Raw genomic sequence first — 17,601 nt, forward strand, 5'->3', positions numbered from 1 at the left:
GCAAGGATGAAGCAGTCCAGTACGAAATAATCTTCAACAATCGCCGGCATAACGGATCTAAAGATCCGCGTTGTATTTCTTCTCAAACGTCCTAAGGTATCTAATGTTTACCAGAAAAGCCTCGAGTTGTATAGATCTATTTCGATAAATTATGTTAGCCACTGCGATGGGTGTGCTGAGGAACAAGCGCAATTTGGTGAAATGGCACCATTCTTCAGAGGTGAGAAGATTTCATTTATCGCTGGTTTTTGAAGGCATTGCATGACATCGAAATGAGTCTTGCTACTCTGGCCCCAGCGTGCTCATCATTGAATGGGGTCAAACGGGATGAAAGAATATGGAAAGGTTGACCCACATGAACTCAATAACCTTCAATCCTTTACCCTCTCTATCTTTTAAAATAAAAAACTTTTTTGGGCCTAACCATCCTAAACGCCATGCTAAACGAGATACTTTGTCGAACATATTGAACAAGGGACATCACTCAGGCTGTAGAGTAGTCAGTAAAAAAGGTACCTGAATGCGAGTGAGGGAAATGACTCACCCTAATCTTCCCCTTGCGTCTCTTCATTTCTTCCAATTTCTTCCGGTCCTCATCAAACCTCTTCAGCAACTGGTTCTGCCTCTCCTTCCTCTTCTCACGCGACTGGAACCGGTAGAAGTCCTCCAGACCCTCCTGCTTCTTCTTCTGCTTCTCAACAAGTGCCCGAGCCTCTTCTTCATGCGCAATAGACGTAAGCTTCGGCCCACTCGTGACAGTAATGAATCCATCCTCGTCCGGCTCCTGAGCCCTGCGAGTCTCCTCACGCTTACGGGCCTCCGCAACCTGCGTAAACACAGTCATGAAGTCGTTCACCGTGCGAAGCAGGTCAGCCCGATTCGGGTAGCTGGCCTGACAATGGTTGAGATACCGCTGGAGTCCCAGCACAGGTAATCTATCCTCGATGCCTTCACCCCAAACGATCTTGGCGCCCTTCTTCGCGGCTTTGGTCGCAGCTTTCAGACTGGCTTCCATGCTCGACTTGTCCGCGAAGACCACAACGGCGTGAGCACCGCTCTTCTGCAATTCCCTGTCCCATGTTGATGGTAACGAAATGTCGTCGAGTTGGTCCTGCAGTTCGTCTGTCGTAACCCTCTTTCGCTTCCTGCTTTTCGAGACGCTTCCCTGTGTAATGGACACGGAACCTTTCTTTGTCGGGACTCCCTCGAAATGAACTTTTTCGACTCGACCCGCGGAGAGCTGCGTACCGAACAGGTGGCGCAGATGTAGCTCGGTTGTGTCTATCGGCACATTGACGACGAAAAGAGAACGGGGAGAATCGGCGTCCGGAATGCGAGGTTCGTGAGGCCGGAGGTAGAGGTAATGTGTTGCAGGCTTTGGAAACGCTCGTGTTTCGGGGAGTTGAACAGGGAGGATTGCGTAACCCGCTATCTCAAGAGACTGCTTCTTCATTTTGGCAGTCTGAGGAATATGTGCGACCGGCTGTCGCTACGAATGAAATATTTGCGCGGCGAAGAAATACCTTCTTTTTGGTTACTGAGAAGTTTTGCTCTAGCGGAAAATTATTTGAATAATTTCGGGAAGGCGGAGACTAGGCGGAGTACCACGCAGGATCGACAACCCATAACTACATAGGTATTGCACATGGTAGATCCACTCAAACAAATATATCTAGGACATCGCCTAACGATCTAACATCCCATCTCATACACGGCTTTCCTTAAAACTCCCGAAATCAACAATACTTTTAACAAGCTGCAGCCTTCCATCTCACTTGCGGCCCTCCGGAGCGATATCCCATATTGTAATCGTATGCTCTTTTCTTCTATGCATGGAGACACACCACTCAGATTTTAGACCTTGTCTGGATCATTGATACCACCGTTGGTAATCACATAGGTTGCCTCTCGCTCAGGGCAGTCTTTAGACGATCAGACCAGTTCTTTTGAAAGCGTTGGAAGGAGACAAACCTGGAGAGTCCTGTATCTTCGCCACTCGTTCTTCACCACGACCCTTGCGAAGGAGGACTCTGGTCGTGGATGCATGCGCAAGGACATGACCACCAACGGGCTTACGGCCATCAGCTCCCGCAAATAGAGCACTGGCGCCTGGGTCGCTTTGGACTTGGTTTGTCTACAGATTGATGTGAGACTTGGTTCGCCGCAAAGAGGAAGTAAACCTACCATCAAGACACAGACGTTGAACTCTGAGAGAGAAATTTGAGTTAGTTCTGTAAAGTATCGTGAAGGATATTGGCAGCTACAAACCTTCAGCCATATGTGCAAGTCTCATCAAGAACTGGTTCAGCTTTTGCTGACGGTCCGCAAGTTCTCCTCGTCCGCAGTAATCCACTCGGAAGCAGTTCATGATACTGTCAATTATTAACAATCTGTACTCGCCTCCAGCGAATTCTCTGCTCAGAGTATTGAGTAGTTCCAGCTGATGCTCGCTGTTCAGAGCTCGAGCGTAAGCAATGTTTTCCTGAGCAGAATCGGGATCGACGCCAAATCTCTCTGCGATCTGAGCAATGCGCTCTGGTCTGAAGGTGCCTTCAGTGTCGATATAAGCGACCTTGCCATCTGCACCACCCATCTCCTTAGGAAGCTGGGCGACGACGGACATTGTGTGAGACAGTTGTGTTTTACCGCAACGGAATTCTCCAAAGACTTCACCGATACTCATGCTCTGGAAACCGCTAGGGAGAAGTCAGACAAGTGCATGTCCGCTACGATCCTGGTAACTCACCCTCCGAGAATCGAATCAAACTGCTTGCTTCCCGTCGAGATCTTGACGACTCGCTTGCGTTGATGACTTAACTCCATAGCAGTTATGAATCCCGATGCAGCTGGCTAAGCAATGTCAGCCGAGCTTCTCACTGTGATTCTCAGGGCAGAAGTGTTATGCTAGTCCTTACCAAGCATTTTTGTATAGCCTCCTTAATCTTCTCGACCTTGACCTCGCTAAAACCCTTTATCTTAAGAAGCGTCTTCCGGGTGGCACCGTGAACCGACTATGAAGAGAGTAAGTTCTTGTGAGGACAACACAACAGCATAGAAAAAACAGAGTGGTTGCATTACAGCAACAGTATAGAATCCATTTGCCTTGAGCTTAGTGATATCTGCAGCGCCGATACCTTTAAGCTCAGTTAGCTCAAATGGGAATGTGCACCGGTGGGACGAGGTGTACCATGAGCCTGAATGCTGTCGATATCGACAATGAAGGCCTGGAGTGATTAAGAGTTAGCCGTCTGTTGTGACTTCGCACGTTGGTCGCAACCTGGTGTTTCAGCAAGCAAGGCAGGAAAAGGGAAGGTGACTCTACATCGTCGTTGAACTCGTCCCCTGATTCCGATTCAGGCATGATGATTTATCAAGTGCTCGTAACGGCTACTTAGAAGAAGATAATGATAGGAGGATAACAGCAACGATATATAGTAGGATTAGCTAGAGTCCGAAGTGGAGGAGATCTGGCACAGGACTGGGAGAAAGCAGAAGACGCAATGTAGACCGGTCGTCACGGGATTTGACCGTAACAGGAAACGGGGCTACAAGACCAGGACAAGCTCAGCACAGAGCAGCCAAGTCTCAAGTAGCAATAATGATGAAAGAAGAGACGAGCAGGGCACGGAGCAAATCGTCCTCAAGACTTGAGGCTGCAGTGGGAGTGGAAGAGTCTTCAAAGGCCAACAGGGAGTAAAAGGCGGTCGATAAAGGCGTAGCATAGGCAGGAAGAGCAGGACTTTCATAAAGTTGAAGTTTCATCTGTTTAATTGATTCTGAATTTTTTCTTCTTTCGGGTCTGGATAAGCATAAGAGAAGGCAGTAAGTACGAGCAGATGAGGTCGCCACACCGCGCCAGGGACCTTGTCTTTCACAATCTTCAGCACATCAAAAATCGTCCGTACCATCTTGTCAACCTTTCTTATACATATCAACACGCTCACTCCGGTCCACCAATGTCTCTCCTGAGCTCAATTAACCTTTCGCCTCGCTTCGTCTCCTTCTTTCCTTGCCGCACCATATGATTCAAATGAGAAAGATACCCGGGGAGAACAATAGACGCCAATCATGAGAACCTTGAGCCATGCGTAGGATCCAAGTCGTCAGGAACCTAGGGACATCGTGAAACTTTTGTTCGTCGTATACATAGTAGTGATAAAAAAGGCCGGTGCTGAGAAACCTGAAACCGGGGGCATAATATATGCAATGGAAGAATCGTGAGAGGGAAAAAAAGAAAAGATATCAAGACCGAGTTCCGCAAACCCTAATACAAAAAGGAGGAGTAAAAACGGGCTTCCCTTAAAGCGGGATTCGTAGACGAGATAAAGGTGGTCGTTTAAGCGACAGCGGCGGTGGGAGCAGGGGCTGGAACAGGAGCAGCTTCGGCGCTGACCTCAGCGGCAGCAGTGGTAGCGTCAGGAGCGGGGCAGCGGCAGTAGGAGCAGTAGCCGACTCAGCAGGCTGCTGGTTAGCAGCCTCGTTGTTAGGGCAATCACGAGAGATGTGGCCGGCCTGAGAGCACTTGTAGCAGACCTTGCCAGCAGAGCTCAGGGGGCCACCGTTGGGGGCGGTGCAGTCACGGGAGATGTGACCCTTCGGAGTGTCAGCCAAATGTCTTAGTCAAAGGCATCTGCACGTGAGAGCACTTACAAGCTTGCCGCAAGCATAGCACTTCATAGCGTGAGCTTGGCAGTCACGAGCGAAGTGGTTGGGACCACCGCACTTGTAGCAAGTAGCGGCACGAGGGTAACCACCGTATCCACCGCGGAATCCACCGTTAAATCCCCGCGGGGAGCACCGACACCACGACCGGCACCAGAGGCAGGAGCGGGGCAGTTGCGCTGGAGCACCATCCAAGTCAGCCGGATCCAATAGGTAGAAGGTAGAGAGAGTATGGTCGACAGCGACGTACAGCAAGATGGCCGGGCTGGTTGCAGTTGTAGCAGCGGCCGTTAGCTCCACCGTTGAGACGCAAAGTAGGACAATCGGCCTGAACGTGGCCTAGTCCCTGGCAGTTGTAGCACTGCTTGGCTATTATCGACGAGTCAACATCCTTGCGCTTTCTAGAGCCTGAGATTGGACAGTCTTACTCTCGGTAGTACGAGGACGCGGGCAGCTGCTGGACTCATGTCCTATCGTTTGGGGTCAGACATATGGTTCGGGGGTAGGTAGCACGCAAGGAACATACCAGGTTGCTTGCCTAATTGACAGGGGATTGACATATTAGCAAGGTATTTCGAAAAACTCCTCCTTAAACCAAAGCACTTACAGTTGTAGCAGAGACGCTCGGACGAGGAGCAGACCTCTACGTCAGTTAGCGACAATCCTCCTAGTCCAAAACTCTTCTCTCCGGCTTTGCACTAACCAGCATAGTGACCAATGTTGCCACACTTGTAGCAGGCACGACGAGACAGCAACATCTTTCCGGTAGTTTAAGCTATATAAGAATTCTCCCGTCAGTCCCGCTGATGCCATTGCAGAAACCCCGCTGCAGAAGGCGTCTGTTGCGCATTGATTGTGGCCGATGTATGATGTATGATGCATAGCAGTTCGAAGCTTCGGAGACGATCTCAAACTTTATTGTAATAACAAAGTCGCAGTGTATGCTGTCGGGCCCGACACATCGTTGTCCAATCTCTCCCAGTATGAGATTGGCAAGTCAACGACAATGCGACACTATCTCCGAAGGGAACATAGCAGCGACGAGCCAGTCCATGCACGCCAAACAAAGGCCGGGTCACGAAGACAATTTATATAATAGACTCACTCTTCTGAAACCAACGATCTTCAATCTCCTTCTCAAAAGGTCTATTTTGGCTGTCAGCTTGAGAACCTTGGAGGATGCGCAGCGCTTCCAACAGCCCACTATTCTCTCAACTCGAAAAAAGTGGGCTGACAAAGAAAAAGCGACCAACACCCAAAGAGAGACACACACAAAAAAAGGTTAAACTTACAATGCAGCTCAAACTGAACCCTCACAGCACTCCAATCCCTCCAAACCACAAGAGGAACGAAAGAAAGATCGAAAGAACCTTATATTTCTGGTAATGCACAAAGAGAGGTAAAAGAAGATAGTTACTGAATTGAAACAAGCGATTTAGCCAAGCAAGACAGCGACCATGCGCTTTTCGCAGGGCTTTTCTTCTCAGGGCAAAACATGAAAAACTTTAGCTCCCGGGCTTTTCCGCATTGCGTAAGGTTGCAAACTCCCCAGATTTCGCACGGCCTGAGGCACACGTTCCTAAAGCTAGCTTCTCTGCGCTTTTATATAGAAAGTACTAGTATATTTTTTGGTTTGTCTTTTGTTAATAATGAGATGGATAACTCTCAGATACCTTTGTCAGAGTAACGTAACTGCCTGTATTTATCGGCTAAGGATTCTGAGATTACACAACTGCTGCTACTGACGAGCAGCTGCTGTAGCGGATGTTCTCCATTCCTGGGAGATTCATCGCGATGCAAAATAAACTAGGAACATTCTCATAATGCAACCATTGATACCGGCCGATGGAAACTGAGAAGAAAAAATCTCTAGTTAGGAAGCTCACCGGCTGCGGTCAGCAATCCAGCATACCGGATAGTGAGACCCACATATGAGTAAACGGCTTCGGTTGTGTACGACATACTGATGCAAAGGACGAAGATATACCTGTCAATAATCTGATAGGAAATGATAAGAAAAACAACATGGCTCTTTTATTCTTCTTTTTCAATGAAGGCTGGTGCTTTGATCTCGCGCCCTTTCAGGAATTCAAGGCCCTCTCCGCCCTATAGAAATTTGCCCTGATCAGCGACAGGATTCTTCAAAATGACTGGAAATGAAGGGGGAGGGAGTAACTTACATAGCTGATCAATGGAGATACTTCAACACCAACGGCATCACCCTCAGTAATCACAATGCCGCCCGCCTTCTCAATCCAGCGCTGTCCCTGGCTCATAATATCCCACTTGCTGGTATCGGGGTCATCCTCCCCAGTGCCTCTCGCGTTCTTCAATGGTGAGAACTCATCCTCACGACGAACCTCGATGCAAGCGAACTTTTCCAAGGGAGTCATGGGGAAGACATCGAAGACAAACTGCTCCAGCTTGATACCGTTGGGCTTCTCCGGCTTGAAGAACTCGCCAGTATCCTCCTTGATGCAAGGAATCTTCTTTCTGGCGACATGGTGAGGGAGTTTATGTGCCCAAGTTTCGATGGATTCGAAGAATTTGAAGGAGTAGTAGTGGTTGACAATGTTAGCGGCACGGAACTTGAGCACGTCAGGCTGTTTGGGATCCTTGGCCTCCGCCGTCTCCTTGTCGATCTCAGAGTACTCGACCACATCAGGCTTGCCGTTCTTCTGCAGAATCAGACCGACCGACTCTGTGGCATTGCGCTTCCGGACTACCTTTGTAGCGACATCAACCTGTTTCGATGCGGCAAAACCAATGAACACAGGATCCGCCACCTTCACAAGGCAGTTGTCGACACAGTAAGTGTGAATATGCTCAATTCCCCGCTTGCGCATATCCTCTCGCACACCAGATGTAAGAATGGCCTGGTAGATACCACCGTTTCCATCAGGAGCAACAGCGACCTATTTTCTCCATGTCAGAGCCCGACAAGCGCAGCATAGCTTTAGTATGCGACTGCGAAACGTACCTTGAACTTGCTCTCCATCAAGACCTTACCCTCGTTGGAGATGCATGGCAAGACGCCTTGCTCAAAGATGATGACATCGCTCTTGTTCAATCCAAAGTATTTATGTTGTTCGAAGAACTCCTCCGTTGGCTTGCGGGTAGGTCCACTGGTCATGACATACCAAGGGATGACAGCCTCCTTGCCTGAAATCTTCTGAGCAAGTAGCTGGAGCTTAGCGATCCTCTCCGCCTGGATCTGGAAAAGCGACTTGTGACTAGGAAGCCCGATGTCGAAGCAGCCCTTCGGCGCGGAGCTTCCCAGACGGGTTCCCTGTCCACCTGCCATCAGGACGACCGCAACCTTGTTACCCGCCACAAGTTTGAGCCCCTCCTCATACCATTGTTCGATATCCTTGGGATCTGAGTCGAGAATCGAAGCAGTGGCGACATCCGGCAGGGGTTCAAGCGAAGCGGGCCCATCTTGTGCTTTGGGAGGGTTCAGAGCCTTGTCGGCGAGTTCGTTAATTCGGATAGGGTCGAAGTTTGATAACTGGTGGAAGAGCTGGGACCTCTCGACGGTTTGTAATTCGTCAACGAATGCGAAGACATGTCCCTGGCCTGCATCGGTGTACTTTTGTCTAAGCTGCTGGAACTCTTCAGCAGATGGTTCACGGGGAAGGTTCTCTGGATGACCATGGAATCTCTCCATGAAGTTGGAGACTGTCTCTTTGATAGCTGCAGCCATATTGATGATTAAGTCTTAAAGAGGGTATCAACGAAGAGGGACGTTGAGAAGGAGAAATAAGGAGAGAAAGAGAGGGGAGGTTTTGTTTCGAAGAGTGCGGGGTGTAGTTGAAACTTGAGCTGAAGCTTGGGATGTTCGGCCTTTAACTTCTATCTACCCCTCGGTATTTCACCATCCGCTGACCGCCAGGAAGACGAAACCATTGATCTCCTGGTAGTATTATTTTTAGCTGGCATGGCTAACCCAGTTCTACGAATGATATAAATATCAGCTCTGGTTGTCTCGATTCGAGCTCCCTGAATGGCTCTTTGGACCTCTGGGTCCTTCACGGTGGGGCAAACCATCGGCAGACCCAGTTTCACCTACTAGTGGCCAATGGATAAATAATAATAGGCAGGAGAAAAGAAGGTACTAGTTCTAGTGCCACACGACGTATCTATGTTTCCTGAGAGGAAGAGGCCCTTTAGGGGTCAAGGTACAATTCCATGTCGATGAACGAGTTAATATAGGTCGGGTAAATTGATCTGATATGAAGGCTAAAATTACATTCCGCGTTATGAACAAAACTCCAGACAATCAAGCAGCATGATTAAATTTTAAGATACCGTGTCGCCGTTGACGTAGGGCGACTCGTATATCGCTTCCAATAGTTCATCTCTTCCCGATAGAGAGACTAGCGACGGCGCCTTTCTCGATATCGGTCATCATCGCGACGATCACGCCCCTCGTCATTGTAGGACCTTTCACGATTTCTATCGCGATAGGAGTCTTCCCGCCGAGGACTTCGACTGTCAGATCTACTGCGGTACCGGTTCCGATGCGAATCCCGTCTGGGGCTGCGACTGTCTTTTCTGTCCGGATAGGAGCTTCTCTTGGGACTCCGACTGTAACGTTGCTCTCGAGAAGCCGGCCGCCTTCTACCTTCACCTTTATCGAAAACCATGCCATAGTCATTCCGCTCACGGACGTTGTCAGTCGCCCGATACTGCCGCTTCTTCTCAAGCTCAGCTACGCCACCGAAGCCGCCTCTCTGGCTGCGTTTAGATATGGTGGCATTTCGCCAGCTTTCTGACAGCTTTGATACCTGTAATGTCCTTATTAGAGAGTGTTCAAAGAGAAGTGCTCGTAACCAGACTCACACTCTGCGAAAAATCAACATGTATCCGATGATCGTCGATCAGAACTCCTTGCATCTTGAAGTAAGCCTGTTCGCAATCCTTCTGATTTTCGAACTCGATAAAAGCATACTGTAGACTGTCACCGGTTCGTTTATCTCTGATGACTTCGCAAGACAGAATCGGCCCGAACCGACTGAAGATCAGTTGAAGATCCTCATCTGAACTCGCAGTTAGCGGCGACCCATTCTACCAAAATGGGGAAAAGATAAATACCTTGCGTAACAGGATTCAGCTTGCAAACGAAGAGCACGTTCTCTGGAGGCTTGACCTCTGCGAATGGAAGATCACCAACCATTTCCAACGTCAATGCTTGCGCTCTGGCCTCGCGCTCTCGCCGTAGCTTTTCCATCGCCTCCTCATCCATGTTTTCATCCAGATCCTCATCGTCAGCAATCCTTACAGTCGCTAGCTGTGCTTTTGAAGGCAAAGGACTTTCAGCTGGCACCACTAAGCCAGGAGGATCATCGTAAGGGTCATCGAGGATGACTGTATGGCGGATACGGATGTCTTTTAGCGGGCGACCTCGGTCGTCAATAAAGGCTCCGTTGATCTTTTCAAGCACATCGAAGCCCTCCACAACTTTCCCAAAGATCGCTGCTTTCCCATCCAGATAGTCCAGGTTATCCCCAAGCGTGACGATGAATTGACTGGCAGCGAGGCGCTCGTCGGGATCATGCGAGGAAGGTACTGTTGCCATACTGACGGTTCCGCGCTCGGTGTGCTTCAGCTTCGGCGACAGCTTTAAGGGAAATGTTCTCTTGACGGGGCCTTCCAACAAGCCCCATATCGACGACCCGCCATCGCTTTCCGGGGAATCGGGACCGAGAGGATCACCAGTCTGGAAGGTGAAGTTTTTCTGAACGCTATGAACTGGCGAGAAATTGTAATATTTGACTTTGCATAGCTTCAGGAAGCTATATCGGCAGAAAATGGATTGCTTAGTTTCTAGTTCAGCCACTCGACATTGTAACAAGTAACAGGCACAGATCAAAGAAATCACCACAAACAAAGAATGGGAGTGTTGGGACGACCTACTTTTCACATGCCTTAGGCGACTCATCAACCAGAAGGTCAATGACAATATCGCCAAGAGATGTCTCCAAAAGTACGCTCATGATGCTCTACTAGCGGCTGCAGTCGATGTCGCAAAGATCGACGATGCGCTCGCTCGGCAGGTAGCTAGAACAGGAAACGGTGAAGAACTAGAAGTGACAAGGGTATGGCTGATAGCTAGCGCAGATAAATAAGTTAAAGACCCAAGGATCAAAGTCGGTGTGCGAGGGGGACTGAAAATGGATACAGGTAGGTAGAATGAGTGACGAGTTGGAGGTGATTTGCAGGGCGCGCGTGAAACTAAGGTGAGGTGCAACTTTCGCGGCCGACCCGCCTCCGAAAGAAAGTCAATCCACACTACATACCTGCGTCGATCCTCAAGCTACTGTCCATCTACCACACACCACGCATTAGTCTATCACCCGGGGATGGGACCTTGTCGCCTTTGGCGACCATTGCAGCAATCCTAGTTCTTCACGATCGATGAGACGTCGATGGAGGCCTCATCCGGTGCCTTCTCGTGTAACCCATTTCCTATTTGAATCGGCGGCATATCATCCGGGGGACCCTCGGGGATTCAGATTAACTTGCGGGCCAGAGTCAGTCACTGTTTGCTGCTGCAACTCATTCAGTACTGTCGATCCAGATGGCTTGGAGACGCAGTCGTTTGGCTCCAACTGGAATTCTTCATTGACAGGAAATCTACTTAGAAATGACAACCTAATCCTACGATGGAATTGTCATTATTCGTCAGGTTACAAAATCTAGAGACAATGCTAATGTACCACTCTGTTCTGCTTCTTTGCGGTGCGAGTTTCACAGCAGAGGCGTTGAAAAGAAGGAACGACAACCGGATGTTCTGCAGTACTAGAGCCTACAGCGTCAATGAGTCGCTCCCTGGAAAAAAGGAAAAACAGCAATGGCAGGGTGTTCGTTTTCAAAAAAGCACGTGGATGTTGGTGGACCTACTCCCACTTTGGGACAGGCTGTGACTAGTTTTTGAGAGCGAAACAAGGAGCTATTGAGAAGTTTCACTAACTTCTGTCATCTTGTGGCTGGTCCCAATCCCAACAGCGGTCAATTTTGACCTGATTTTCTACAGGAGACAATGCACAAGCTTTTTACATTCCCTCCCTCTGATTCTAATTCTAACGTCCGGAAATGAAGTCTCTTTACCCGACCACGTCGCATTGGCGAATGAACTGCTGGTGCAGCATCCGCAAGCTCAGGCTCGAAACCTACTTGAGCATGGTTCTGTTCGGTCAATCGGATTGAAGGAAACAAAACACTAAATAGAAGCAAGACAGGACAAACATTCTGTTGTTGGAGGCTGAATCCCAAAATGGCAATCAAGACTATTTTCCTGCTTTGAGAAGTAGTCTATTGGGACTTTGCTATACTGACATGATCAGAATGAGACTGTTCCAGTTAAGGAATGGATTGCAGTGCAAAAACTTGTTCGTGTGGGTTGCCAGCCAGGCATTAGCAGGCTGTGCCAGTCTGAGAAGATACTGTCTTCCATGAACCCCTGAACTTCGTGCATACTAAATCGTCCCTTGGCCCCACGCCCCTGCTATTTTCTTGTTTGACCAAAAGCCGAGTTTGCATAATCATTCTGTGATTTGTTATTGTGTTCTTGGATTCTCTGGTGGTCTAAGAACCCTGTCCCCTCTTTCTTGTTTCCTTTGACTCCGCTTCTTGATTTCGACCTGTCCAGTGTTCGAGAAGGACTTGCAGACATAAGGGGACTGCCCAGCCACTGCTAGGTAATCATACAGCGCCACTGACTTGGGAATCATGCCAAGTCTGCCTTTGATCCCAAGTCTCTCTTTCCCTGATTCATTCAGTCATGGTCTTGAGCTCCTATTAGCCTTGTGCGGCTCGATCACGTCGATTCAAGCCTAAGCATTGGTCCGGACCATGCTGGATGTCTAGGAATCGAGCTATCCGAGACATCAAACTGAGCTCCTTAAGACTATGCGTTTGCGTGTAGCGCGAGTCTGTAAGGCAACCGTTTCCACATCCGCGCAAAGACATTCATATGCTTTCAAATGAATGCTCGCGACTGCAGCCATTCTCGACACTTGACTCAGATTAGAGACTGATGTCAAAAGTACTGGCAGAGTTTTGACCTCCCAGAATATGTTTGTTTGATGCTAAATACTCGCAAAGCCTGGCCAATAGGATTTCCAACCAGCAACTCTATCTCAACGGGCAAACATGCTTCTTTATTCTTTCTTCAAGCTCGGGAGACTAGATAGATACTGCTCTTTGGAGGTTATGCCATCGTAATCCGCGGCTGTCCGCTCCGCAACAACCTAAGTTCTCATCTTGATTTGGCATATCGCTTTATGTGCTCTTGGGGAGAGGAAGTATATCGTCTTCCTGAGACAAACCTCCTGGAGGTGAAGATTAAGGTGGAGCTTCTTGTCCTTTTGGTGGCAATTGATTGGGGATCTTGCGCAGAGAGCTCCAAGTCCTCCAGCCCAGAGTCCTAGGCCCTTCTGTGGTTACCATCAGGTCATGTTCGTCTCGTGCAACGTTACTCTGTGAAACAGAACCTCTAAAACGCCTTTGATTCTGGCTGTCGGGCCTTCTATCTGCGTGCTTCGGGGGAGTCCAATCTACTTGACATTGGAACTAAATGCAACACGGGACATTGCATATGCCCTCCTGGTACAACAAAAGACTGAAGATTCAGGTATCAAATTGACCATCCTCCTGGCCACCACTAGTCACTGAGAACACTTGAGGTAAGCTCATGACTGATCTATAATTCTCCTTCGAACGGTCCAGTCAGAAGGTGTGGGAATAACAGCCCAAGATAATTTTTTGTTTGGAAAAAAGAAAAAGAAAAAAGAAGGCAACCCCAGACATTCATAGAAATTATGGCCCACACATTGACTTAAAATCAGACCTTGATTCCCATTGAAGGACATCCCCTTCTCACCTTTCCCCGGTTCCTTTCCCAGTTTCTACCTGAGGCAGACGGAACATGCTGGACACAATCATCCCTAATTCAAAGACCTCCCCCAAGTTCCCAGCTAACCTTTGAGAGAAGCCGTTTCAACCCCCTTGGACCTGCCGTGACCTGGATGTGCGAGTCTCCGACTCTGGAACAATCCAACACGAATCGGTGAAGTCATGGCCCATCCTTATTACCCGTCCGGAGACGAGGTTGGTCTCAGTCAGCAATCCGGACATGAGGCCCATTCAATATCACTCTCAACTGGACCCGACGGCCAGCAGGAGATGGTGGAGAGAGGCACGAGTTCCGTGAGTCCTGCTCTAGAGATTGACGGCAGAAGTCGGAACTCTACCAGGCGCCGTATCCAAGTCGCAGTAAGTAGCGTATAGTTTTGGTAGCCTTTGACAGAAAGAGGAAAACATGTCCTGATACTCGCAGTGCAATCGATGTCGCAAAAGGAAGATCAAATGCAGCGGGGATATTGGTGATGGACAAGGATGTTCGAACTGCCGGGCCTCTGGCAATAAGAATTGCCAGTTCTTAAGGGTAAGATGACACTAGCCTACCGGAGGGATATGTTCTCATTCAGATTGGCGAGCTGATATTTGCAAGGTCAATTCATCAATGCTCCAGACGAAAGATTCCGGGTGGCCGTATCATGCATCAAATGCTACGGTTTCTTCCTCCCCAAGGCTAGGGGTGTATGCACATATGGCCCAAAGGTCTGCACTAGTATCAACGAACTCCCTCGGTGTGCGGCTTGGCTCCTTCTCGCGACCTTCTGGTTACGATCTAGGTACCTTCAGCCCTCAGCATCCACCTAGTCGACAGACTTTCAGTCTTGATCACACGGCCAACTACGAGAACGAGCCGACTGCATACAATCCTCCGTCATCATACATGTTCTCCAGTTCGCACCAAGGTATCGTGCCTGACTATTGTGGCCTTGCATGGAACACCAAGGCATGGAATTCTAACGTCCAGGTCAACAACGCCCAGAGCGGAGCAGCATTTCCTACCCAAGATACAGAGAATACCTTTACTTCGTCATCGTATCCCTTCTTGTTCTCAGGCCCAGGAACTCAGTCAACTGACGTTCCAATGACATGCACGCCGTCAGATGGACAAGGCGCTGATCGGACATTACCAAAAGCGTCCGGCCGCAGCCAGCTCCAGATGGGTATGTCTTCTCCAAGCGCGACTCCTGAAGCCATGTCAGGATTGCTGTTATCCCCGGAATATAGATATGGACATCATCTAGCCACAAGAGCCTCCATCTCGGGTAGTGGCCTTCCGAGCATGCAGCATGGCTCGAACGGGAACTTTGGTGGTAACTCCCTGAACCAGACAAGGAAGGCGAGTCAGTCAAGTGCACCGGACATGATGTTCGATTATCTGCCAATAACATCGGTCGGAACGCCCTCACACCTTGGCCCCTCTGCTGGTACAGCACTCAATACGTTCGAGACGCTGGATTCAACCGATGACTTTCGAGCAAGCGAAGAAGGCCGATCAACAAGATCATTTTCCCGGGACAGCGGACGTTTCATGTCTATGATGGGCTGTGGCTCCGATATCTACGGATATAGCAGCAGTGAAAAGAGCAAGAACCGGTCTGAGACGGGCGATACTGGATCCACAGCCACCCTGATGAACGGTCTTCCATACACACGCCCTAGGCAGGCGGATACTCATAGCGCCATACCATTTGACCTCCTCGCAACCGAGGTCTTACCCGAATATCGAGCATCGGCCGAGCTACAGCGAACATCCGTCTCAGCTCTGAGTAACCCGGGTGGCTTCTGAAGTTGGCACATCTCTAATATACAGACCAACATGGAAGTCTTACCCGGAAAAGGCTAGTTTCTGCTTCTCGCCTCTGAAGGGTTCTGCGATCTTCTCATTCTCGTGTGTTTATTTTTGTGTTTCTCATGTCTTTTACTTCTTGTCCACTTGACAATGATCCTAGTCTCTGTCAAACCTTGCTGCGCGCCTGACTGTGTTTTTCTGCACTTGGACAGATCGAGATATCACACTAATATTGGAGGTTGTAGAGTATTGGTCCAGGGTGAGCGATTTTCATGTTTACCTATCTATCTTCATTTCATGCGTTTTTTGTTTGTTAGGGAACTAGCGGCCTGGGTGGCAGATTCCTTTCTTTCTTTCTTTCTATTACAATGTGGGGGAGTTTGTTGTGCTCTCTCTTGAGATGTCCTTTTATCTGTTATAATTTGTCATATTCCATCTATAATCGGACTGATTAGCACAAAGTATGCCTATGGTTAGACTGCGGGATCTCCACTAGGAATGACAATGATTGCCTGCATTTGAGCATCAAAATATATATTGTTGTATTGACGGATAAGACCTCTCATATCCATCACGCTAGCCTATGTATGTTGGTCTGGGTGATCAGGACTTTGCATATAACTAGCCGAAGTCAGAGAATATGTATGAGGGTATGATCACTAGAGGGTTGTATTGATGTGCATAATTCCACAAGTGCGTTCATTCGATGACCAACTAGTAGCTACGAAACATGAGACAGATGTCTTCCTTGCAAATATTAGTAGTCTACGGCGTAGCCAGTATCTGCTTCATCCAAAAGCAGACCGCAAACAAAGACAAGGAATAACCGGAGCAGATCTTTTGTTGCTTTTTTAAATAGTACATCGACCGAGTCCCGATGTTGGAGGCTTCTGAATTGAGTGACTGGCGGTAGGAGCTGCTGGTAAGAGAGATGATTGAAGGATGCCTGTTTCTGGTTCAGGAAACCAGAGGCGATAGAGAGAGAGGAAGCAGGAAAGAGAGAGAAAAAGAAAAAAAGGAAAATGAATTTTCATCCCAGAGAATTACCCCAAATCTCAAATTTTCCCTGTCTGTATGGTCATGGTCATGATAAAGGGCGTAACAGTATGCGCCACCGAAACCACCGCTATTATCACATCCAGCAGAGTCAGCCCCTGGCCGCGTCGTCCGCCCCCATATCCGAGTCCACCTCCAACTCCTTTCACCAGGATCAAGCCGAATGCATCTAGTCCTTGTTCTTCTTGGGTCCCTTGGTCTTGGCGGTACCGCGGAACTTCTTGGAACGGTTCTTCCGTTGCTTGCCTGTAGATTAGGGAAGAGAGATTAGCGATGCTTGATTGAGTAACCCCCGGAGATATGAAAGGCATGTGTGCATGTCTGATTCAATCTCAAGGGTGCACGTGGGCGGGGGCTCAAACGTACGCTGCTGTCTGCTGGCCTTCTCGATCTTAGTAGCGGCACCGATGCGGACCAGGCGGTAGTGAGGCTCGAACTTCTTCAGGGCCTCGTGGGAGTCGTAGACGAGGGCGAAGCCAGTGCTCTTGCCACCACCGTACTGAGTGCGGAAACCGAAGACGGAGACCTGGTCCTTGTTGGCCTTGTACAGCTCGGCGAGCTTCTCGCGGAGCTCGTCCTTGGAGACATTAGCACGGTTGGGGTGGAGGACGTCCCTGTAAGAAGTCGATGTTAGAATCGGCATCAAATCCATCATCAACCATCATGACAACGAATGTCCTTTGCATCTGTGCTTTGAGAATTTCCAGGTCCTTCCTCCGTGATAGTATCCCAGGATGATAAATGAACCGATCATCCCCATTATCATTGCCATTTGTTGCCTTCGTATCTTTTTGTCGTTCCGCGTATTCCACACTCAAAATCATTTCTTCCAGCACACAAAATCACTCTGAAAAAATTTTGACTTGAAGAGACCCTCTTCCTGGAAATTCTCAAGCGCGTGATAGGGAGGAAGAAAAGGGCTCCTTACACGACCATCTGCTTTCTGGCGAGCAGGGGGTTGCGGATGAACTTGCGAGTCCGCAGGGTAACGGGAGTGTCGGCCATGATTGCGGTGAGTGGGATTGACGAGAAAGTTGAATCACCAGCGGCGAGAATCTGCGAGCGAGAAAGGAGCAGAAACTCGACAGGGACGAGAGGTTTGGGGGGATTGTCGAAGTCGCTGCTGTCGTTGCCAGGTTTCTCGAATGCGATTCAATTTTGCTTCCGTTTCG

General features: G+C 49.0%; 6 protein-coding genes across 6 annotated transcripts; 2 read left to right on the top strand and 4 right to left on the bottom strand.

Moving 5' to 3' along the window:
- Positions 1-100: 100 nt before the first annotated feature.
- P174DRAFT_454369 (putative ribosomal small subunit assembly protein) lies at positions 101-1,557 on the bottom strand. Its single transcript, XM_024829232.1, has 2 exons — positions 545-1,557; positions 101-489 (listed from the first exon to the last, which is right to left on the bottom strand). Exons 1-2 carry the CDS (start codon positions 1,451-1,453, stop codon positions 481-483), a joined length of 918 nt encoding a protein of 305 aa, XP_024678898.1. The 5' UTR covers positions 1,454-1,557; the 3' UTR covers positions 101-480.
- Positions 1,558-6,318: 4,761 nt separating this feature from the next.
- On the bottom strand, positions 6,319-8,492 carry P174DRAFT_413113 (UDP-N-acetylglucosamine diphosphorylase). The gene is made up of 3 exons (XM_024824335.1): positions 7,643-8,492; positions 6,843-7,577; positions 6,319-6,768 (listed from the first exon to the last, which is right to left on the bottom strand). The coding sequence occupies exons 1-3, from the start codon at positions 8,363-8,365 to the stop codon at positions 6,697-6,699; spliced, it is 1,530 nt and encodes a 509-aa protein (XP_024678899.1). The 5' UTR covers positions 8,366-8,492; the 3' UTR covers positions 6,319-6,696.
- Positions 8,493-9,038: 546 nt separating this feature from the next.
- P174DRAFT_377079 (cyclophilin-like protein) lies at positions 9,039-10,658 on the bottom strand (the record flags this gene model as incomplete). Its single annotated transcript, XM_024822730.1, has 4 exons — positions 9,039-9,449; positions 9,505-9,701; positions 9,757-10,457; positions 10,579-10,658. The coding sequence occupies 4 exons, from the start codon at positions 10,656-10,658 to the stop codon at positions 9,039-9,041; spliced, it is 1,389 nt and encodes a 462-aa protein (XP_024678900.1).
- Positions 10,659-10,972: 314 nt separating this feature from the next.
- Positions 10,973-11,755, top strand: P174DRAFT_445233 (uncharacterized protein). The gene has a single exon (XM_024828280.1). The coding sequence runs from the start codon at positions 11,328-11,330 to the stop codon at positions 11,586-11,588; it is 261 nt and encodes an 86-aa protein (XP_024678901.1). The 5' UTR covers positions 10,973-11,327; the 3' UTR covers positions 11,589-11,755.
- Positions 11,756-13,640: 1,885 nt separating this feature from the next.
- Positions 13,641-15,841, top strand: P174DRAFT_454374 (uncharacterized protein). Its single transcript, XM_024829233.1, has 3 exons — positions 13,641-13,938; positions 14,003-14,110; positions 14,177-15,841. Exons 1-3 carry the CDS (start codon positions 13,741-13,743, stop codon positions 15,368-15,370), a joined length of 1,500 nt encoding a protein of 499 aa, XP_024678902.1. The 5' UTR covers positions 13,641-13,740; the 3' UTR covers positions 15,371-15,841.
- A 419-nt stretch (positions 15,842-16,260) lies between these two features.
- Positions 16,261-17,496, bottom strand: P174DRAFT_445235 (40S ribosomal protein eS24). Its single transcript, XM_024828281.1, has 3 exons — positions 17,358-17,496; positions 16,796-17,043; positions 16,261-16,675 (listed from the first exon to the last, which is right to left on the bottom strand). The coding sequence occupies exons 1-3, from the start codon at positions 17,432-17,434 to the stop codon at positions 16,599-16,601; spliced, it is 402 nt and encodes a 133-aa protein (XP_024678903.1). The 5' UTR covers positions 17,435-17,496; the 3' UTR covers positions 16,261-16,598.
- Positions 17,497-17,601: the final 105 nt, after the last annotated feature.

Source organism: Aspergillus novofumigatus (assembly GCF_002847465.1).
Source record: "Aspergillus novofumigatus IBT 16806 chromosome Unknown P174scaffold_8, whole genome shotgun sequence".
In the NCBI taxonomy this organism is placed as follows: Eukaryota; Fungi; Ascomycota; class Eurotiomycetes; order Eurotiales; family Aspergillaceae; genus Aspergillus; species Aspergillus novofumigatus.